Source organism: Ochlerotatus camptorhynchus, unplaced genomic scaffold (assembly GCF_037179485.1).
Source record: "Ochlerotatus camptorhynchus isolate MF236.1 unplaced genomic scaffold, CSIRO-AGI_Acam_v1.1 ptg000215l, whole genome shotgun sequence".
NCBI classification, from domain to species: domain Eukaryota; kingdom Metazoa; phylum Arthropoda; class Insecta; order Diptera; family Culicidae; genus Ochlerotatus; species Ochlerotatus camptorhynchus.
In genome coordinates this window covers 460926-484104 of record NW_027040705.1, presented here as the reverse complement: position 1 = coordinate 484104, position 23179 = coordinate 460926, and the positions used below count along the sequence as shown (strand labels likewise).

Sequence of the window (23179 nt, the reverse complement as noted above, 5' to 3'; positions counted from 1 at the left end):
CCATCCTTGGTCCAACGCACGCCTTTGCCTCGAAGCTCGTGTTGAAATACCTGGGAGTGATGATCGATGACCGGCTAAACTTCACCAGCCACGTCGAATATGCCTGTGAGAATGCTTCGAAGGCCATCAACACAATAGCTAGAATGGAGGTCCAGCCTGGTTTGCAGCACTGGAAACAAAGCAGACCCAAAGGAAACTGAGCAGTACGTTTCGGTTCATGGCCATGCGAGTCGTGAGTGCATACATAACCATCTCATCAGAAGCAGTTTGCGCTATCGCCGGAATGATCCCTATCGGCATCACCCGGCGGAGAACAGCGAGTGCTACAGTCGGAGAGAAGCCGGTAGAGTACGAAAAGTGGTGAAAGCGGAGTCTTTGGCAAAGTGAAAATAGGAGTGGAACACGGTGGACAATCTAGGTGAACATAAAATACGGAGAAGTCAACCACCACCTGACGCAGTTCCTGTCTGGCCACGGCTGCCGCAGGAAATACCTGCATCGGTTCGGACACGCAGCGTAACCCCTCTGTCCGCAGTGTGGCAACGTGGATGAAACGCAGGAACATGTGGTCTTTGACTGTCCAAGGTGCGAGACAGTCGAAGAGAGATGCCTGAATTGTGTCCAGAGGAAGACGCTTGGAATGGAGAGATGAGCAGTGATCTAGCAACATCAGCTAGCACTGAGAGTATGAGAAGTGCATATACCGTAACGAGGGTAGATCACCTTTTCGTGGTACGTTACGGGATGTAAGACCTACCACCCATTCCTAGTTCTGACAATTTCAATGTAGGGGAACAGGATTTTTCAGTAATCAAAGGAACACATCTTAGTCCTTGTTACTTTTTATGCCTTGTTGATAGTGACAAGACTCGGCTTCGTCCGCCGAGGATGATCATGAAACAAAGTAAAAAAGTGTTAGTTAGTCTTCATCTATGTGATTTCTAATTTTCTATTCGTTGTTTCCTAGTTTGAAGTGGTTAAGACTAGGGTTCTGATGCATGGTCATTATCGGTGTCATTCCTTGATTTTGTTGCTATGGAATCCAATTTTGACTGACAAAGGGGTGCGCCTTTGGAGGGTGTTCTAGCACTCCGAAGGGTATAAATAGAAGAACGTTTCAATTAGAATTGATTCCTTGATGAAGGCAGGAATGACAACTGTATCAAAACCGAATACTTCATCATTTCTCAATAGTGATGGAGTAATACAACATGCACTAAACTATTATTACTGGTTGCAATGGTGTTAGGTCACGAACAGAGGAAAAAAAAAAGAAGTGTATGAGCACAGTCCCCTCGAAGTAGTCGTTTCACCGGGACCACGGGGGATCCAGGCAGAGGAGAGAGTAAGGAATGGGTTTTAGTGAAGCTGTACTAGGCAACTAGTGGATACCAACCCGTGCCAACTTCGAAGCAGGTCTGGCTTCCCCCCCCCCTTTTTTTTCTCTGCTTTGAATTTTGATACATATTGCGCATTTCACACCAAATTGGACTAATAAGCGCGTTTGCACTTAGCAAAAAGTGTGATAAAACTGCAAGTTTACGTCTAATCGTCTTGGGACAGTCCAGTTTCAGATGCAATCAGCAATATTTCATTATCGTTTCAAATTGACAACTAGAAATAACCTAGGTTGCTTGGTTATCTATTTGTATGCCTCTTTTCACACCTACTCGATAACAGTCCCGTGGTTTCACAAAATCGCCATTTCAAATTCTGAAAAGTGACAAGTTTCAAAACAATTTTGGTTAAGGGTCACGTGGGGGCGGTCTGGTTTCTTCACCATTTCATTGCATTTTCTTGTACTTTCAATTGCTCAAAGAATGGCCTGCTCGTTTTTGCCCGTTTAGAAGTTATTGGTATTGGAAGTTGGGTAATTTTCAACCAAAAAATGTAAATAACTGTTCAGATATAAATGATAGCAATTTGTTGTCTTCTGAGAAGATATGTAATCCAATATTTCTAACATATTTGTACAACATGCCAAACATGTAGAAATATTGTTGAAAAAGTTACAGATATAAAACTGATTTTATCGATGTCTCCACAAAAAAAAACGTCAATATCTCAGTAGTTATAAGAGCTAGAATGTTATAGTCTTGAACAAAGTTGTTTACAGTAATGTTCTCTACAGCTTTGCGCAATATAATTATTTTGTAACTCATCATATTAAAAAAATAAATTTTGCATCTCACTTTAAGGTGGATTAATCTTTAATTTTCTTTTACCATAGGAAGGAGTGTTGTAATTCGAGCAACTTCTCAGAAGACACGTAGTACCTTTAATCAACCATTTCAGCGTAAATAAAAAAGCGCGTGTTTTGATACCATTGGCACCACTGTGCGGCGGGATGTTATGATTTGAGAACTTTAATGGCAATGGTTATGGTAGTCAGTAATATCCATGAATGCTTTTATAACATCTATCAAGTTTATGTGGAATGTATCGCAAATTGGTTGCCTGTAAGCTAATGATTACCAATTCGTGATATATTCCACGGAAAGTTGACCGATAATACATGGACCTTACTGAATACCATAACCATTACCAGTAAAGTTCTCAAACCATAAGTCAAAAGGTTCTAATATAGTTCTCTCGACCCAAAATTGTCAAAAACGAGTTGGAATTTTAGATAATTTGAAAGACAATGCAGAAAAGAAAGTTGTACGGATTTTGATATAATGGGTGAAAAGAAAGCTATGGACATTCGGATATAAATTTGAGGTATAATAAAACATATAACACAACATTTGACTGATATGTTTGCATACTTCATTTCCTGAAAATTTCTAAAAGACAATTGATTCAACGGTTGATTTGTGTGTGACCCAATTCCATCGTGGACACCCTTTATTTGACATTCAAGATGAAAACGTATATTTCATTGAATTAACATCATAACGCTTCGCGAAATAGTTTAAATCGATTCTTTAGTATTCCAGCAAGAGATTTGTAAATGATGTCATCATAATAATTGCTTGGCTAACATTTTACATGATTAAATTATTTATTTATTTATTTATTTTATGCTTTCGCACTGATGAGATGAAATACATTAGTAGTAGATGTGACCAATTGTTCTATTCACTCACTGTCCCGTGGTCAAGCAGTTAAGGAAGTTTGTCTGAATTGTATGAATATTGTCGTTTATGTCGGCCGTAATCGCGGTGACGCACGTTTCTACTCTGCTCTGTAGGAACTTGAGCTCATTTCCCAGCACTGTATTCAAATTTTTCAACTGAGCTTCAACTTGAACGGCTAGTCCATCGTAGGCGGAAAAGTACTGCGCAAAGAAAACCAAAATTGGAAAGCAGAAGGTAATTAATCCGTTAGGAAAAACATATCATCACCATATTGACTTACCACCGAACTGCACTGTCCATTGGATCTGGTACAGGATAGCATTCTAACGGAACTGATGGCACTGGCATCGGTTTGCAGCTGCAGCATTAGCGGCGCCAACATTGGATCGTAGTTAAGTAACGTGTCCGTTTCCGGCGAAAGACAGCTGGACAGTCTACTTACCTGAACCGGCGGGGCCATCAGCTGGCCAATGTATTTCGCAGTACATGTCGACACGTGCTCGCTCATTGAGGGTGCGTCTGCGTAGATAATGGACTTCGTTGCATTGTACAAGGTAACGGCCACAAGTTGTGTCTGGGTGGTCAACATCTCGAAGACACGGGCTTGTACGGTTTCATAGTTGCTCATTACAGTTTGAGCGTAAGTTTTATTCAATTGCTTCAATGTTTCAATGTAGCTGTTAAGATTGGATACGTCACCGCCATTGAAGGAATCGGAGTTATCAAGGATGGGAGAAAATGATGCGATGATGTTGGAGGTGGCCGATTTTTCGGTTTGCACAGCAATCCTGCAAGATTCAACGGTATTGGACGAGAATGTATTGAACGTGGTTGCCAGTGATCTAACTGCGGTATTTGCCGATGCATTGACTTTAGCTACTTGTGCAGCAGCATTCATCTGGTTGTCAATGACTTTTGTGAACAAATCTGCAATATTGTTCACACAGGTAGTTATGGAGCTAAGGCCGTCTGCAAGTGAAGTCACCATGGCTGGTGTTATAAAGTTTCCAACGTTGGCATTAGTAACGGGTGCCTCTGCTGCTTCGGCTGCTTTGACTCCATTCGAGATGGTCCTGAAGACACTGTTTAGCGTATTCTTATGATATTTCAAATTTGTCATATTGGCAGAGATTGCACTGTTGGTCGTGGAATCTAAATTTTGTACAAACACGTCCATTGCAGAAGCGATACTATTCACATCATTCGCTTCCTGAAGAGCTTTACACAATTTGCCGAACAGTTGAACTCTGGCAGTATTGTCATCGGTGACCACGTCCTGTGTCGCTGTAAAAATTTTCGACACACTCGCATTGACACTGTTGGTAACGGTAACGAGGGCAGCCAGAATTTCAGTTACATCCGCTGCAACATCCACTGTTATAGATCTATTTGCTGCCAGCAACGGATCCACTCCTGAGCCAATTGCTGCTGAGACACTTGTTCTTAGATTGGGTACGGTGGCGTTTAGTCCGAAATCCGCTTGACACGAGCGGATGAAAATTCCCAAAACGACCAGCACACCTCCGAGTGACACCGCCATAACGGGTTTCTATTATTATCTGACTCCGCTTGGTTCTGAAAGCGAACTGAGATCCAGCGAAGAATGAATGTGCATCTTATACCGAGCATTCCAAGGGCCTGGAAAGGGTAATGATAGATAATGCTCACAAATATTGATTCCCTACCCGAAAAACCCGTTCTGTAAGTCTATTTTCGAAACATCGGAAAGGGATATTGAACTTTAGATCTCGCTCGTACCATCTTCTGATTTACCGATTCTTTCCACTGGGCTTTCTCAACTTTTTTTTTTATATAATTCAAAACCACTTTCGTTTCAAAAGGGCTCATGCTCGCGATTACTTCAGTTGCCCGTGGTCAAACAGGTTACAAATTTATTTTGAATAGAGTGGACCACATCCTGCAGGTCACTGGAAACGATATTCACACAGCCAGTAGCGCGGTCCAGAACTTGGGTTTGTTCGATCATTACCTGATCGCTAATTAGGTTGTATTTGACTTCCAGCCGTGAGGAAAAATCCGAAAATGCATTGAAGGCCTACGGGAAGAAATGTACGATAAGATGATGTTATAATTTTCAAAATCTCTTACGTTAAGATTTCCTCAGAAATAGCTGTCCAAAACAATGTTCTTGCCTTTCTAATAGATAAAGGTATACATGCCGCTTGAAAAAGAGCAGTTCCACGCGAAATGACCAATTGGAAGAACTCGTCCTTCTACGATTTGCATGAAACTTTGCATAATTGTTTGCTATGGGAAATGATCAGTGCCGAATTCAGGATCTGGAGTGCTTGGGGCTGCTAATTTTAGGGAGCCCCATTTTATCTGCATGTTAAGTTTGAATTTCAAATACGCGATCGTATTTTTCCTCCTACCATCTTGATATGGTTAAAACATTAATGTTTTTTTTAAATCAGAAGTAAATCAAATTAAGATATGGAATCTACATTTCGTCACACAAAAAAAATAACTACTGAGCAGTTCCACGCCAAATGACGAATTGGAAAAACTCGACCTTCTCCGGTTTGTATAACACTTTGCATACTTGGCAATCATTCACATTTTTATTAAAAAAAATCGGCCTTTCTAATTTGTTCAATAACTTGTAGCACGAAAACATCACTTATGCTTGAAGTGACGTCTGAAACAAAGATGTAGAGTAAAATAAAGTTTTTTTTTTGAAAAAATATTCAAGGTATTTTGTTTTTTAATATTGAGTAAAATTATATGAAAGTGTTAAATACTCAAATATTTCAAAATTAACTTCCTAATGCATTTGGAAAAAGTTACACGTTGTGTATAAGCGGTTCAATGAAGACTCAAACTACAACTCGCTCCCAAAATCTATTCTTGATCCGATTCTGCCTTCCAGAACCGTACTGGTACCGTATGACGGCTCAAAATTTATGATTTTTCCTACGGAAGTAAATAGACATCATGCCATGGACCACCAGGTAGATCTTGCCACATCCGGATACGCAGAACCGGTTCCGGAAGGGCCCAAAAAGGAAACTTCGTAACCATCATGTACAGGTACCGTTCGACGGCCCAAAATTTATGATTTTTCAACCAGAAGAACTGGTATCCGTATGTGGCCAGATCCACCATCCATGGCATGATGTCTATTTACTTTTGGATACAAAATCATAAATTTTGAGTCGACGGTACCAGTACATGAGGTTTAGGAAGTGTCCATTTTGGGGCCCCTCGGAACCGGTTCTGGGTATCCGGATGTAGTCAGATTCACCTGTTGGTCCATGGCATGACGTATACTTACTTACGGATGAAAAATCATAAATTTTGACTCGTCGGACGGTACCAGTACATGAGGTTTAGGAAGTGTCCTTTTCTGGCCCTGCCGAAATCGGTTCTGGGTATCCAGATGTGACCAGATCCGCCTGTCGGTTCATGGCATTATGTCTATTTACTTCTGGATGAAAAATCATAAATGTTGCGCTAATCGGGTCTGGGTATCGGATGTGGCCGGATCCACCTGTTTGTTCGTGATATGGATGTCTGTTTACTTCTGAATGAAAAATCGTAAATTTTGAGCCGTCCAACGTTACCAGTACATGAGGTTTTGGAAGTATCCATTCTAAGAACATTCATCTTTCTTTTGTGGCCAATAGATCAAGAATCGCGCCATTTCGCATTTCGCGCCAAATCGTATTCGGAGCTGGCAGCACCCTCTCAGATTTCAATGAAACTTTCTCGAAGTGTGGACCTTGACTAAATAAGCCACTTTGCATATAATTAGTTTTTCCAAAATTTATCTAGACTAACCTTTAAGAAGGGCCAAACTTTTTGTGCCGATTTTTTTTCAAAAAAATATTATGGAAAAATGACAACTCCTACAAGAATGTGTTGTATGAATGACTTTTAGAAAAATTTCTAAATTATTGGAGAAAAAAAAACTGAAACTTTGCCTCAAGATAGGCAATTATGTTTACTAGCATAGAAACGGCTTTTCTGGTAGAAATGACGTCTGAGACAAAGTTCTAGAGATTTTTTTTTTAAATGCACAAAATATAGTTGTTTCAAAAAAAAATTGTTAGAGTTGAAATAAAGCATTTTCAACTTACATTGCGCAGACATTTAAATTATTTTAGTTAACCTTGAAGTTTTGTGGAGTCTTTACGCTTCGTAGACGAAAAACGAGTATCTGCCAATGCAATGATTGAGATGTGGGAATTGACCACAATAAAATAACTCATTTCTTTTTCTTGAATTGCTCAAGAATCACTATCTTTCACCACTTCAATCGGTCAATCCCTCTAAACAGGCCACTTGGTTGGTTGTTTGGACTAGCAGAAACGCAGGAAATCAACTGAGAACTACACATTTTCTATCACTTACCGTTGCAATACAGGTTCCGTTGGGCACGCTGCACGTGTTGAGCCGCACAGCTGGCAGCCCTACCCATTTCAAAACATCGGAAAAAAAACCCGACACCCCGAATTGGCCAAAATTCGTTAATCTGATAATTTCCGCCTGGAGACATAAATTAAGCCGTGTCAGTGATACACCAGGCTGAAGTAACATGGCACCGTACTTCCTCTCGCATGCCATCGAAAACTCGCTGCTGCTAGTGAATGCCATATCGGTGATGTTCTTGAGACCATTGTACAGAGCAAGTGAAGCATTTGTCGTTTGGTTAGCCAGGACATAGGCAAGGTTCAGTGTGACCGACGCGGTGTTGTTCTCAATGTTGGATAAAGCAACCGCAGCAATTGTGCTGGTGTTGGCCAGGAAGTTGGTCAAACTGGTCACGTTTCCGTTGTTGATGCTGGCAGCTTTCGCCAATATGCCGGCGTATGATTGGTTGATAGATTTTAGGCTATTGACAGATGCACTAGCAACGTTACTTAGAACATCGTAACTAGATCGGTTGAAATTGGTAGTGACTTGAACCAAACTCTTAAGTGAGCTATCGATGGAATCGTTAAGGTTGACTGCACGTTGAATGATGAACTGTTTTTCTTTGCCAATAATCGATATCAACGATCCCAAGGTGGACAGAGTACTGCTGATGTTTTTCAAAGGTGTAGTGTATGTCGAAATCAATGCTGGCGTGATAATCGTTGATACATTCCAACCGGTGTACGGTGGATTGGCCGTGTTTACTTGGTCCAGTACATTTCCGAGGGAACTAAGCACATTAGTCAACGAATTTACTTCCTCGGATAATTGAGTCATATTTCCATTTAGTACAGTATAGTCTTCAGGATCAAGCGCTATTTGAGAGCCACCGATAGTTTTTATTGCATTTCCAATAGCCATCACCGAAGATGTTACAAGACTGTCGATGCTTGCTGTAACCGCAGTGGGATCTCCGCTCTTGTCTGTAGTTGAATTTTCTATCGCCTCTAGTAATGTACCCATCGGATTCACGACATCTGCCACTATAGACCGCAACATTATAATAGTACCACTCGAATCCAAGGTTGCATTCACTGTTATACTCGAATTAGCCGAAATCACCGGTTTTACACCAGATCCGATTGACCTCCGCACGTTACTAGATAGACCCTGAATCGTGATGGTCAAACCGAGATCACCACTCGCGAAACCCACGACCGCCACTAGGGCGCACCCCATCAGGAACCACTTATTCATAGCTTTCCGCGAACAATCGAATCTTCCAATAGCCTTGGGCAAACTATTTGCCAAATATGCTTCCCGGTAGTCTTTATAGCTTTTTTTTATAGTTCGGAGAAAACAAGTTTGAAAAAGAAAGCTTTCATTTGGGAATGCGTTTGTCAAAGAGAAAAAGTTGTCATTAGTGAAATGGAAATGAAGGTATATCTAGGAAGGGAAAGAATAAGATACGAGAAAACGAGCAACGAGCGCACAGTGGGACGAAATCCAAAAAAAAATGGGACATGGTTATTTGCGACGAAACAAGTGAGTGCAGCATTTAGTAGTGAACATTTTTACTTAAGGGAGGTATACACACAGATAAATTTCAAGAAACTTTGTCGAAGACAAACAATTTATTTCTAAAACAGCAAAAAAGGTTATCTTCCATTTAATTCCACTTAATTAATTTTGGTATCCATGACAGATACGTATTTCGACTACAATGTGCAGTCTTCATCAGTGTCATTCCATCATCAGTGGGAATGACACTGATGAAGACTGCACATTGTAGTCGAAATACGTATCTGTCATGGATACCAAAATTAATTAAGTGGAATTAAATGGAAGATAACCTTTTTTGCTGTTTTATTAAAGCATTCCGCTAACAACCCAATTTCATTACTTCAATTTATTTCTCTCAAGTGATCAAAATTATAGGGTGAAAACGGAGTACAAATGGTAGTAGCCCCTTAACCCTTGACCGTATATTAACTAAATTTCAATGGATTTCTGAAAACTAAAATGATTTGAAAAGTAGTAAATTATGAGACTTTTTATGAAGGGGCAGATCTCTTGCGATCCCAACCATTTAGGATGTTGCTTCCTTGTGCACATTCAAAAATTCATATTCAAACATATAAGGTCTTTGAAACTATAGATAGCGTATGACAGATTTGACTCGCTAGATGGGAAAGGATTAAGTTGCGTCGTCTTAAATACACATTATGTAACGCTATCTGCATATCCTGCTTATAAGGATGGTTTCTGTCTTCAGTTGTTCAGTTGTTCGATGGAGAAGACTTATCTTAAGGAACATAGTTTGTTCAGAATTTACTCACCATGGGGCGGTAGTGCGACATTCATTTTGAATTGTTTGCCCTAATCTGACCTCTTGACTAGATAGAAGGTTCCACTCTTCGGAAAATTTGTTCAGATGGACAAGACCTATTTTACGGTAAAGAGTTCAGTTCAGAATTAACTCACCAGGCGGCGCTAATGTGACAATAATTTTTCATTGTTTACCCTAACTTATCATGTTGGCTAGATAGAAAGCTCTCGTCTTCGGCAAAGTTGTTCAAATGGACAAGTCCTATTTCTTTTTTCCTCTGCTCGGGACCTAACACCACTGCGACCAGTAATTTGATCTATTGTAGTATATTCCGTGTCCTTAGTTTAGTGCATGTCGTATTACTCCATCACTATTGAGAAATGATGAAATATTCGATTTTTTTACAGTTGTCATTCTTGCATTTATCGAAAGGATCCGACTATAATTGAAAGGTTCCGCTATTTATACCCTCCAAAGGCGAGCCCCTTTGTCAGTCAAAATTAGATTCCTTAACAACAAAATAAAGGAATGACACCGATAATGACCATGCATCAGAACCCTAGTCTTAATCACTTCAAACTAGGGAACAACGAATAGAAGATTAGGAATCACGTAGATGAAGACTAACTAACTAATTTTTCCTTGTTTCAAGATCATCCTCGGTGGACAAAGCCGAGTCTTGTCACAATCAAAAAGGCATAAAAAGTAACAAGGACTAAGATGTGTTCCTTCGATTACTGAAAAATCCTGTTCCCCTAGTTTGAAATAGTCGGGACTAGGAATCGGTGGCAGATCTTACATCCCGTAACGTACTACGAAAAGGTGATCTACCCATGTATACACAAGTCCTATTTCAGGATATAGACTTCAGTTCAGAATTCACACATCAGATGGCGCTAGTGTGAGATAAATTTTTAATTGTTTTCCCTAACTTATCATATGTACTAGATAGAATGTTCCCGTCTTGGGTAAAGTTGTTCAGATAGACAAGATCTAAAACGTTCAGCTCAGAATGCACTCAACATGTGGCGCTAGTGTTACATTCATTTTTATCTGTTTGCCCTAACTTAACACATGGTCTAGAAAGAAGGTTCCCGTCTTGGGTATAGTTTTGGGATCGGGGACCAACGGCTTTACTTCCCTTCCGAAGGAAGGCGTGATCAGAGATTTTATGCCTCAGAAAATCCCGACGGTGCCGACTGGGATTGAACCCATAGTGGAAAGCGCAAATTTTGCAATACACTAAAATCCGTTTGACAACCCACTATGAGCGCGTTGCGGCAAAACCGGCATTGTACAAAAACGCGTTTTTTCGACATTTTGGTTTTCAATTGTATTTTTTATAATTTTGGGTTAATCAGAACTTCCAGGACGTGAACCAAGTACTCATCCAAGGTCGTAGCAAGTAGTCAGAATCATGCATCCGGAAGTGTTCCGGGGAAGTGGTCAGATTCTTCTTGCACCAACACCCTCATGCGACGCATCAAACTACTTCAGAATTCAACTACTGAAGACCACGTTAGTCAGATCCGGACATGTTCCGGGTACCTCCGGAGAAGTGGCCACATTTTTGTTGAACCTACACCCTCATGCGACACATAAATAAGATCATTGGTGGCCATATTGAGTACTCAGTACCACGTTGGCCAGATCCGGACATGTTCCGGATAGCCCCGGAGAAGTGAAACTTGAATCTACATCCTCATGTGACACATCAAACTACATGAGAATTTAAAAATAAGAACATTGGCTATCATATTAAGTACTCAGGATCACACTGGCCATACATGTTGCGGGTGCTCCCGTGGAGTTTTTTAAATTTCCCTAAATTTTCCTGAGGCCAATGGAACTTCTCTGGAGCTCTCGGAACATCCCTGAAATTATCTTCAGAACTACTCTGAACTTCTCCTCAGAACTACTCTGAAGGTCTCTTCAAAACAATTCTAAAGTTCTCCTCAGAACTACTCGGAATTTCTCCTCAGAACTACTCTGAAGTTCTCCTCAGAACTACTTTGAATTTATCCTCAGAACTACTCTGGAATCCTCCTTAGAACTACTCTTAAGCTCTCCTCAAAATTACTCCCTCAGTTTTCCTAATATTCATAACTCTTCTCCGAAGCTCTGGATATTTCCCCACGGATCAAGGTACTTCTTCAAAATGCTTCCACATTTTTTGAACTTAATGCAAATTCAGAGACGATCACTGAACTTCGGAGGTTTTCAAAGCTCTTGGATATATTTTCAAGAATTCAGATTGATTAATTATTCAGAAGACCTTCTACTGATTTTTCTTCACTATGTCAGCTGAATCAGAGATTATTCAAGTAACAAATAACTCAAAACGGCAATCAAAATAATCCCGTTTACGCGGTTTGTTTACGTACAGCATGCAGCGGAAGAGGAAAAATAAATAGATTTTGTGCGCATCCATTGTGGGCAGGAATGCGGCAAAGCGGCAGCAGTACAGCGGTTAGTGCGATTTTAGTACATTGCGCGTTTGCCGCTGTGCGCTATGCCGCTATGCCACTGTCATTGTGTTCATTCCTTTACCACTACACCACCGGCGCCGCTATATGTTTGGGAAAATGCATGTGAAACAAAACGAGCCTATTAATTTACTTGCCAAAAATTCAAATTTGCAGTCTTCGACAAAGTTGTTTTGCATAGTATTTTCAATCCCAATCAGAGATGTGGTGAAATTTAAGCAATTTTTAGATTTTTGGTAAGCAAAAGAGTAGGATCGTTCCGTTCCCCATACATTGCCCACACAAGATTTAAAATTCTTCTGCAAATCGAAATAAAAACCCAATCCGTTAAAATTTTGTACAGTTTTTGGGGACCGCAATAAACAGGGCGTTGTAATCCCCTGTGAACTGTATATGTAACAGTAGGGCTTATGGCGTCTTTGATATAAGCTGCTAATACTTGCTAACTTGTAAAATACACCCTCTTAAAGATAGTATTGAAAAATTATAAAAACGGACGTAAATTCTTAAAACGAACACATAGCAACTTGCTGCCTTTTGCAAACATGTGTATTTTTAAAGCACTTACAACTTTGTAATACATTAACATCTTAAAAAATTTAAAAATAAAATAAAAGGTTATGGTAAAAAATGCTTTTTGAGGCGATACTACCGTTTGTACTAAATTTTTACTTTATAACTTCGTCCACTTGAGAGATAGAAAATTATCGTCTTCGAAAACGTTTCTTAAAACGGCTTAATCTAGAATGTTTTCATGGATGTGCATCCATTTTAATGAGACATATCAAACATATTTTCTTATCTTGGACTACTCAAATAAAGTACATTCTACAAGACATCACAATGCTACACTCAATAATTTCGTCATAAATTGCAATGTCCCACTTTTTTTTATTTCGTCCCACTGTGCTACCAATCAATCGTGGAGATTAGAGAAAGGTTTAGTTGTTTGCCCATAGATTAACAGAAACTGAGACTCATTTATTATTTGATTACTCTCATGCTTCACTCCTTTGTCTTCTTTGACATACAGAAACCTCTTCATAAAGGGTGATACGGTCAAAATTTGGTCAATATCAATTTGACGTATTTCTTTCAATTTTGCATTTAAAAAACCTGAACACCCCTCATTTTGAAGGTGTGTGTGTGTAGAATGTTGCTCCTATTTTGATTTTGGAATTCACTCTTCAGTTGTCAAAATGCCGTCCAAGCAAGAAGAGCAGCGTATCAAAATTTTGCTCGCGCATCGCGAAAATCCGAGCTACTCGCACACAAAGTTGGCAAAATCGCTAAAAGTTGCCAAATCAACCGTTACAAATGTAATTAAAGTGTTTGGGGAACGTTTGTCGACAGCCAGGAAGTCTGGATCGGGGGGAAATCGAAAACCGGAAGCCACTGAGACGACAAAGAGAGTTGCCGGTAGTTTCAAGCGAAACCCTAACCTCTCTCTCCGAGATGCCGCAAATAAGCTGGGTGTATCGTCTACAACCGTGCATCGAGCCAAAAAACGAGCCGGACTATCGACTTACAAGAAGGTAGTGACTCCAAATCGCGATGATAAACAAAATACGACGGCCAAAGCGCGATCCCGGAGGCTGTACACGACGATGCTGACGAAGTTTGACTGCGTGGTAATGGACGACGAAACCTACGTCAAAGCCGACTACAAGCAGCTTCTGGGACAGGAGTTTTATACGGCAAAAGGAAGGGGAAAGGTAGCAGATGTTTTCAAGCACATGAAACTGTCAAAGTTCGCAAAGAAATATCTGGTTTGGCAAGCCATCTGTACCTGTGGCTTGAAAAGCAGCATTTTCATAGCTTCCGGGACTGTCAACCAAGAAATTTACGTGAAAGAGTGTTTGAATAAACGTCTGCTGCCTTTCCTGAAGAAACACGGTTGTTCCGTACTGTTTTGGCCGGATTTGGCATCTTGCCATTACGGTAAAAAGGCCATGGCGTGGTACGCCGCCAACAACGTGCAGGTGGTTCCCAAGGACAAGAACCCTCCCAACACGCCAGAGCTCCGCCCAATTGAGAAATACTGGGCTATTGTCAAGCGGAACCTAAAGAAGACCAAAAAAAAACTGCTAAGGGCGAGCAGCAGTTCAAGGCCAACTGGCTTTCTGCGGCGAAGAAGGTGGACAAGGTGGCTGTACAAAATCTGATGGCAGGGGTCAAGCGTAAGGCCCGGCAATTCGGATTTGGAAAAGCGGAAGCCTAACTGAATATTTTTCCTGAATTTTATACTAATTGAACTTGAAAAAGAAATTTAATTTGATTTTTTAAATAAACGATTTCACCGATTTACACGCGTTTTCCCTTGACCAAATTTTGACCGTATCACCCTTTATATGCGATGGTTGGTAGCGTCCACCTATCGCTGTATCTCGGCTTTTGTGCAACCAATTGAGCTGATTTTAAGCAGCTAACTAGTTTATGGTTGACATTGAATCACATACAAAAAAAAATAGGGAATTGGTTGAAGGACAGTCGAGAAACAGCGGTGGGTCAAAGGTACCACCCACCGCATATGTGAAGGAATTATTGGATTTCAAAAAGACTAACATTAAAGGGTGTATTCGATTAAAAGAGCACACACATATTTACTCACCAAAATTAAACCGATTATGGGATTTTCTTGAAATTTCCAGGAAGTGAATAACTACTAATAAGTGATGATTTACAAAATTTGCTTTATTCAATTTCATCTCCCATCCCGCACTTTCCTTTTCACTCCACCCATCAAATTTTGTACAACCGATTTTCCCAGTGTTTTTGTTGTTTTTACCCATATTTTCTTCAACTCCAGCTTTGTTTTAATAGTTTTGGGATGTTCCGTCTTCCTAATTGCCCAGAATTTTTCAATTGGGTGAAGTTTCGGTGAATTTGGTGGGTTCATATCTTTTGGCACAAAATTGACTCCATTGGCTCGGTACCCGAGCAAAGTCGGTTAACAAAATGAAAGCAAATCGATATTAAAGTGTGCAGTTCCTATCATAATGAAAACTCATTTTGATTTCAAATGTTGCGACATAAGTCTGATATCATATTGTGCTTTCATTATGCAGTCAAGACGTTTTAAATGAAAGCAACTTAACTTGAAGTTCTGCTGTTTACGTCTTGTTTAAAATTTAATTGAAATTAATCTGTCGTTGAACTAATGATTATCTTTTATCTGATTTGTTTAACACATTTTAGGTCATTCGTGACTTGCCCGCGGTGAGATTGGAGCCTAAGTCTTTCAGCTTGAGAAACATGAATGGTAACCATTTACTCTACCCGAGCAAAGTCGGTTAACAAAATGAAAGCAAATCGATATTAAAGTGTGCAGTTCCTATCATAATGAAAACTCATTTTGATTTCAAATGTTGCGACATAAGTCTGATATCATATTGTGCTTTCATTATGCAGTCAAGACGTTTTAAATGAAAGCAACTTAACTTGAAGTTCTGCTGTTTACGTCTTGTTTAAAATTTAATTGAAATTCATCTGTCGTTGAACTAATGATTATCTTTTATCTGATTTGTTTAACACATTTTAGGTCATTCGTGACTTACCCGCGGTGAGATTGGAGCCTAAGTCTTTCAGCTTGAGAAACATGAATGGTAACCATTTACTCTAGGCCCGTATTCAGTTAAACATTATGAATGCAAAATTAGTAATCAAATTGATTTCATTGAAAGCAGGATTAGTTTTCCGTTTGCTTCAATAGTGTAAAATTTTGCTCTCTTTTTTGCTGTGTTAACCGTTAAGTCAACCAAAATGAGATCAACTGGAGTATTCAAAATAAGTTACATCATAACAGCAAATTTTGATTTCAATTTGATCTTCAGCTTTGCTCGGGTACCACTCCAAAACGTTTCGAGTGTAGTGGCAGGATGCTAGATCAGGCCAAAAATGAGTTTATCCTTTGTGCTTCCTTATGAATGGCAACAGACGCTTCTTAAGGCACTCTTCCATGTAAATCGCACCGTTAATTGTTCCGGAAGTGATGAAGGAAGCGCTTATTTCACCACATCCGTAAATCGCCTGCCAGATCAGGAACTTCTTTGCCAATTTCGATAATTTTTTGTTTCGAACATCCTCCGAAATATCGAACAACGAAATATTCTTGCCCAGAATGTTGACGGATGTAAGTTTCGTAATCCATCACGATGTAACACGATTTGGTGAGCAACTTCGTGTGAAGTTTCCGGGCGCGGGTTTTCGCAGTGATGTTTTGCTTTTCATTCCGGTTTGGGGCTTTTTGCACCTTGTAAACATGTAACCCAGCACGCTTCATGGTTTTCTGCACAAAACCGACACCTTGGACTTTTTAGCGACATCTCGAATTGACATGTTTGGACGGTTCTTGAACTGTTGCACCACTTTCCTGGTCATTTTACTGTCCATTGGACCACTTTTACGACCACTCCCTTCCTTCCTTCGGGCACTCAGACGCTCTTTGAAAGTTCTTATCACAAGAGACACAGTTGTATTTGCAGTTGCAAGCTTTTTAGCGATCCATCGGTGGGACACCTCTGGATTTTGATTGTAAGTGCACAAAATTTTTCCACGTAAAATTTATTGTTTTGACTACTGTTTGAATAACTATGAAACTTGACAGATGTAAACAATACACTATGAATAAGATTTACTCAAATTTTGAGGTTTTTTTACTCATACGGTTTAAAAGTTACAGAAGATTTTCGGTGTGCCATTTTTATCGAATACACCCTTTATAATCATCAGGGGTGTCTAAATCTTTTCTGGATCCGAATATTGAGTTAGGTACGCTAAGAAAATTTCCAGAATAAAGAAAGGAAACTATCCAGCTACACTCAAAAATATTGCAAAACGAATAAAGATTAAATTTTATGCATTTTATGGTTATTCGAAATTTATGCATTGTTACGATTAAAATTTTCGTCAAAATTATACTAAATCTGATTATTGGAATGGAATTCGGTCAGTGTATACTAAAATTTCGTTTTTCAGTTCGTATTTATTTTGTTGCTGCTATTATTTTGCGTTGAAGTCGTGCGTTTAGTGTTTTATATAAATACAATTACAATTATAACTGTTTACCTATTTCCAATCCTGCTTGTTTGCCTAGCTTGACTTGTGTGCCAGAAAAGTTATGTGATTGGTATTTTAAAATTATTATTAAAGACCATCGCTTGAGAAGAATTGATCGTTGCAGTATCCTTGTTCTCTAGAAAATCTCTGTGTAAAATATCCTGCTTCACTTCGAATGCCCAGATTCCATATCGCTTCTGTAGGCGCGTTCTCCGCATAAACGCGAGCCATAACTTGACCTTACCGAAAATGGTTAAAAATTGTTTATTGCTAAACATTAACTGAAATGGTTATGGAACTTTACATGAACGTTTGTGTGATAAAGTTTTAACCTTATGTATTATGGTTTTTTTGGAAGTGAACCTTACAAATAATGGGTTGTTAAGAACCATTACCATTCAAAATAGATGTTTTCTCCATACATTTTTGGAGAGAGGACTATATTAGAACCTTTTTACTTATGGTTTGAGAACTTTAATGGTAATGGTTATGGTATCCAGTAAGGTTTTGTATTATTGGTCAACTTTAAGTGGAATATATCGCGAATTGGTAATCAGTAATTTACAGGCAACCAATTTGCGATATATTCCACTTAAAGTTGATGGATGTTACAAAACCATCTATGAACCTTACCGACTACCATAACCATTACCATTAAAGTTCTCAAATCATAAATAAAATGGTTCCAATATAATTCCTTTCCCAAAAATGTATGGAGAAAACAAGAATTTGGAATAGTAATGGTTCTTAACAACCCACTTCCAAAAAACCATAATACATAAGGTTAAAACTTTATCACACAAACGTCATAACCATTTCAGTAAAGTTTAGTAGGGAACATAAGCAATGTTTAACCATTTTTGGTAAGGTCAAGTAATGGTTGGCATTCATGCGGGAAGTATATTTCGATTGTATACTATGGCAGGCATAAATCATTTTTATACTAAGTTTGCATTCTCTCCCTTTATAACGTCCTGTCGGCACGGAGAGTTTCGATTTAGCGTAATTTTTATACTATTTAGCTTTCAATATTTTTTGTTTGTATGTTTTCATACCTATCTTAACACTCCGAACACGATACCTTCGGTAAAATGTGTAACGGCAAACACGCAATGTTTGAAAAATTATAGCTCAGCCAATTATTGACAAATTCCAAATCTGTTGGCGTCATTTAAAACTACAAACTTAAATATGTATTCAATATCAATATATTTAAAATGCATCGATAATTTTTTTTTCAAACATTGCCAATTTTCTGTTATACATTTTCGGGATGCATTGTGTTCGGAGTGTTAATTCAAAATCAGACGAAAATATTCACATTTACAATCAAGGAAGAGAAATCAGTCAAGGTCGAATAATGTGGTTAGGTGTGTCGCACGACTGATCACTTTCCCAACGGCCAATGTGGTTCCGGACAATCAATATCCCTTCCACGGGTAACACAGGAAAAGTAGACAGAATCTGATGTAAACTTAAATCACATCAAATTATACGAAAATAGCAACCGAAAGTAGCATCCCAAGTAGCACACGTTGTCACAATTGAATTGGCACAATATGCGAAAAAAAACTCAAAAGTGAAATCTGAATAACCGCGACTCTTTATCTAACAGCTGAGCGGCTACGCCACGTCAAACAACGAATCGGAAAATATCGACTTTCTTCGATTTACATGAAACTTTGCTTAATCCACTTTGGACAATGATTCACATTGTAGCTAAAATTGGGCCATTTTGGATCTTGTAAAATTTTCATATTTCAAAATTCAGTTCCAATTCCATTCAAAGTTCGGTTAAAAAATTTCGCTATTCAAAAAGCATTTCATAAAACAAAAAAAATAATTGATCTTTGCAAAATAGTTACATATTCCAAAATTATTTTATCCTGCATTCCCAAATTAACTTTTGATTTCTCTCCAATCATCTATTCTAGACACTTTCAGAAGTTTTGATGACGCATAATTTTACTGATGTAATCAAGGCTTTCACTTTTTGTGTTTTTTGTTAATCTGGTGCGTGTCTGAAGACAGAAAAACGAACCACATGCTAGATGGCAAATCGACAAGCGTGGAGTATTAATTCTCCCACAGCTGCTAATACAGAATAAGGGACTTGTTGATATATTGTTTCTGAGCTGCTATTTGACCATTTTCAACTCTGATTCAGGTTCAACAATCTGACTTCGTTAGGCTTTTTGAGATTTCGTTCATCATAAATTATCGAACGCAACAGACTGTGAACTAGTGTTGAGTCATGGCCCTAATGCTGCCTGGATCTGGAAACTAGAACTGCATCTGGTTCCCTTCTCGGGGTGATGACCGACTAGTTGGGGTCATAGTCCTTCTCGAAAAAAATGTAAGCACGGTACGAGAAAAGAAATTCTGACCGAAAGAGAAATTCTTTAAAAGTAGAAGCTTATAAATAGCTGCGCTCTGCATCGGAACCACTTACAACCAAAGCGCAATTCGATAGTGAAAGTTCATCGTTCCATTGAGCATGAACAAGTGGATACTTTTCTTAGGGCTGGCATTAGCCACTGCCAGTGTGGTTTATGGCGATTTTGGTGTCCCGATTAATGTGCCGAATTTATCTGTCGGAATACGGTTGGCCATCGGACTTGGAGTGCAACCAGTGATGTTCGTGAGAAATGCAATCAGCGTCAATGCCAGTCTTGACCCCAGCGGGGTACTTCCCGTGCTTGAGATTATAGTTCGTAATGTAACCTACCCGATGGGAGATTTGCTGACGGCTATTTTACGCGCTTCGAGTAATTCGGTATCGGATGTGACATCAGTGTTTCAACAGCTGCAAAACTTGACCACCAGCACATCGCTAGCCATCGCAAATGCACAAACCGTTGCTTCTACTCTTCAAACGTCCATTTCGTCTACTCTGTTTTCAAATCTTACCGACAGTTTGAACTTGCTGGCAAATCAAGTGACGGATCTGGGCCTTGCTTTGCAGCAATTAATGTCATCGTTTAAAACAATTTCAACATCCTATCCACCGTATTCGGTGGCCAATGTGTCCATGATAGTAACTCCTGGCTTAGTGTCCACTGTTACCACACCGCTGAGATACCTGAGCAACACGATGGTTAGTGTGACGGTTGATGTTTTATCCATTGGAAGAGATCGTCAGAATGCCATATATTACTCGAATTCTATAAACAATACATTGGCAAACGATAACGCCACCTTGGCGCAGTACGTCATGGCAGTGAATAAAACTGCAACGAGCACCCTACATTCCGCAATACAAATGGCAAACATTGCCCTGGCAGGAATTACACTGTCCTATACCTACATCGAAGCATCACCTTCCAACTACAACAACGGAAACCTAACCAAGCTCAATGCTTTCCTCACCAATGTAACTGCTGTGAACGGTACGGCATTCGCCAAGGTAGTGGACGCTACGAATGCCCTGGTGGGAAATGTTAGCTTAACGGTGAACCAGGAGACGATGAAAGTGGGAGCAACACTGTACACTGCCATACAAAACCTGACGAATCAAACTTCCATCAGTAGCAGCCCGTTTGCGGATACATGCCTGCAGAACTACGCTCAGGAGCTGACCGGACCGTATTCTTCGCTGACTCGCTTTTTGCCGTGCATCCAACTGGAACTGGGAGGCTTTCTACCGATAACGCAAGCTGCAACGGTTCGCTTCAGTGCCGTACGGACTTCGGTTAGCTCGTCTGCTATGAGGTTAAATTTCTGCTCAATCCCGAATGGCAACTGTACCGTTTCGGTAAGGTTCATACGTTAGATAGGATTGTAGGTAAATTGATTTCAAATTTGATATCGTTTTCAACAGTACTTCACCGACTTTGACGACTACACGGTTCGACTGACGAACGGGATGACCCTGGCCACGGAAGTCGTAGCCTTCGGGATGTACAATATCCAAGGGCGGATGACGGATTGCGTGAGGGCTGTATCCTGCGATATTCAAGATGTGATCGATACGGTGCAGGAGAACTACGGTACATGTTTGGCCACGGGATCGTAGATGACTGGGTTCAATCGTGGGTTGGAAATCATTTTGAGGCATTAATGATTCTTTGATAAGATTCAGACTGTGCACTGATTATTCAGACGTAATTAAAAATATAAAACATTTTGAAAGCTTTGAACTTGTCTATTATTGTATTGCAGCCACCTTCTAGTTCGATTTGTGTTCCCAAAATATGAGCCTGTTCAAAATTGGATAGGATTGATGAAAGCTAGGAGAGTTTTGATCTTTTCAGATTAGTTTCGAACACTTCAGTGATGTTCCATGAGCTTTAGTGAATAACCGAGGCGTTCAGAGATGTTTCAAAAACCTTGGGAAAGATTAAAGATCTTTAAGGGATGATTCCCACAAATTTATTTAAGTTCTATGAACTTTAGGATTTTTCGTGAACATAGATGAACATCAGAGAACTTCATGACAGTTGCATTAAATTCAAAACAATTCCAGGAACTTTACAAGACCTTCAAGAAATTTCAGAAAACTTCAGGTAAGTTCGAAGATCTCCAAAAAAATTTAGAGAGCTTCGAAAAAGTTCTGGGAATTTCATGGCAGTGCCATGAATATCCGGATTTTTTTTTTGAAAACTTTTGGAAAATTCAGAGAACTTCAGGTGCGTATGATTAGTTTCATAATATTTGCAGTAAATTAACAGCAAATTTCCAAGAACTACGGACAGAAACCTTCAAAGAAATTAAGAATCCCATAAACGTCAGAAAAATTGTGGGAACTTAAATAAAGTCCCAAGAACTTCGGATTTTTTTTTTTTTAATTTTATGTAAGTTGTGTAAGTCCAGGAAAAACTGAGAATTTTATAGAAATTTTAAGAATTCAAAGGAATTTCCGAAAACTTCAAGAACTTTCAGAGCTTTCAGAACAACATGGAAGTTTTAAGATCGTTAGGGTAGCTTCCGATAGGTTTCATAGATGACAGAGAAGTGAAGATCCAAGAGATTCAGAGCTATTCAATTAAATTCAGGAAAATTTCAGGAGCTTCCGTTGTACAAAACTTCAATTGAGTTAAAATATATTAAGGGATGTTACGTAACTTCGGGCAGTTCATGATTATCAGGAAAAGCGTGCGAACTTCAGGGAAATACCTAAAACTTCAGAGAAGTTCCGAGGTCTTCAGGTGAATTTAAGGGAACTTAAAAGCATTTCCATTAAATTCAAGAAAATAGCGAGAAGCTCCAAAAAGTTCCAAAAATTAATAAAAGTCTAGAGAACATTAAGAAGTGTAAAGAACATGAAAAATGTCAGAAACATCACAGAAAGAAAAAAAAAACAATCACGGTACTGCAGAAAACTTCGCGAAGCTTAGAGGTTCTTAGGGCAGTACATATTAATTACAGGGCAATCCCTAGAACATTACCATAAGAGTAGTGAGAACTCAAGGATTAAATATATTAGAATTTTGAAGAAGTTCTGATGAATGAAAGGAAATACTGAGGGTTTTAAAGAAGTTTAATGAACAGACTGCGGGATAGTAACCCAAGTAACAATTTAGTAACCATTTAGCATCCACTCTGATTTATGATGGTTTTATAACGGAAATGAACAATCCATTTAGTTTAAATTTAGCATTTTAAAGTGTAATACATTCCTGCTTAGTAATAATATAGATACAAAAATAAAATAAAAAAAAATCTTGGCCATGCTCGATCTGAAGAATATATTTTATTTTTTAATGTTAAATAATTAGTCAAATCGACGTTTTACGAGAGTGGACTTAATTTTTTCGATTTTTTCACGTACATTTTACATAAAATTTAATATGGCACTTAAAACTAAGCTACTTAATGAGAACTATTGTAATAAATTTGAATAGTCAACA

General features: G+C 39.1%; 4 protein-coding genes across 7 annotated transcripts in view; 2 read left to right on the top strand and 2 right to left on the bottom strand.

Moving 5' to 3' along the window:
- The window catches only part of LOC135703520 (mucin-2), a 315489-nt gene that overhangs the window by 194460 nt on the left and 97850 nt on the right, over nt 1–23179 (top strand). The gene's annotated exons all lie outside the window — the stretch shown is intronic.
- Nucleotides 3086–4649, bottom strand: LOC135703545 (uncharacterized). Its single transcript, XM_065224788.1, has 2 exons — nt 3361–4649; nt 3086–3280 (listed from the first exon to the last, which is right to left on the bottom strand). The coding sequence occupies exons 1-2, from the start codon at nt 4618–4620 to the stop codon at nt 3086–3088; spliced, it is 1455 nt and encodes a 484-aa protein (XP_065080860.1). The 5' UTR covers nt 4621–4649.
- On the bottom strand, nt 4942–8714 carry LOC135703544 (uncharacterized). Its single transcript, XM_065224787.1, has 2 exons — nt 7455–8714; nt 4942–5136 (listed from the first exon to the last, which is right to left on the bottom strand). Exons 1-2 carry the CDS (start codon nt 8712–8714, stop codon nt 4942–4944), a joined length of 1455 nt encoding a protein of 484 aa, XP_065080859.1.
- On the top strand, nt 19828–21345 carry LOC135703512 (uncharacterized). The gene is made up of 2 exons (XM_065224741.1): nt 19828–21084; nt 21151–21345. Exons 1-2 carry the CDS (start codon nt 19828–19830, stop codon nt 21343–21345), a joined length of 1452 nt encoding a protein of 483 aa, XP_065080813.1.

What these genes read in the sequence shown, in the direction of transcription:
- LOC135703545 (XM_065224788.1), bottom strand. Translation starts at nt 4,620, where the DNA reads ATGGCGGTGTCACTCGGAGGTGTGCTGGTCGTTTTGGGAATTTTCATC. An exon ending in ATGGACAGTGCAGTTCGGTG is followed by an intron (nt 3,281 to 3,360) that starts GTAAGTCAATAT and finishes TTCTTTGCGCAG; the next exon opens with TACTTTTCCGCCTACGATGG.
- LOC135703544 (XM_065224787.1), bottom strand. Translation starts at nt 8,714, where the DNA reads ATGAATAAGTGGTTCCTGATGGGGTGCGCCCTAGTGGCGGTCGTGGGT. An exon ending in ACGGAACCTGTATTGCAACG is followed by an intron (nt 5,137 to 7,454) that starts GTAAGTGATAGA and finishes TTCTTCCCGTAG; the next exon opens with GCCTTCAATGCATTTTCGGA.
- LOC135703512 (XM_065224741.1), top strand. Translation starts at nt 19,828, where the DNA reads ATGAACAAGTGGATACTTTTCTTAGGGCTGGCATTAGCCACTGCCAGT. An exon ending in ATGGCAACTGTACCGTTTCG is followed by an intron (nt 21,085 to 21,150) that starts GTAAGGTTCATA and finishes CGTTTTCAACAG; the next exon opens with TACTTCACCGACTTTGACGA.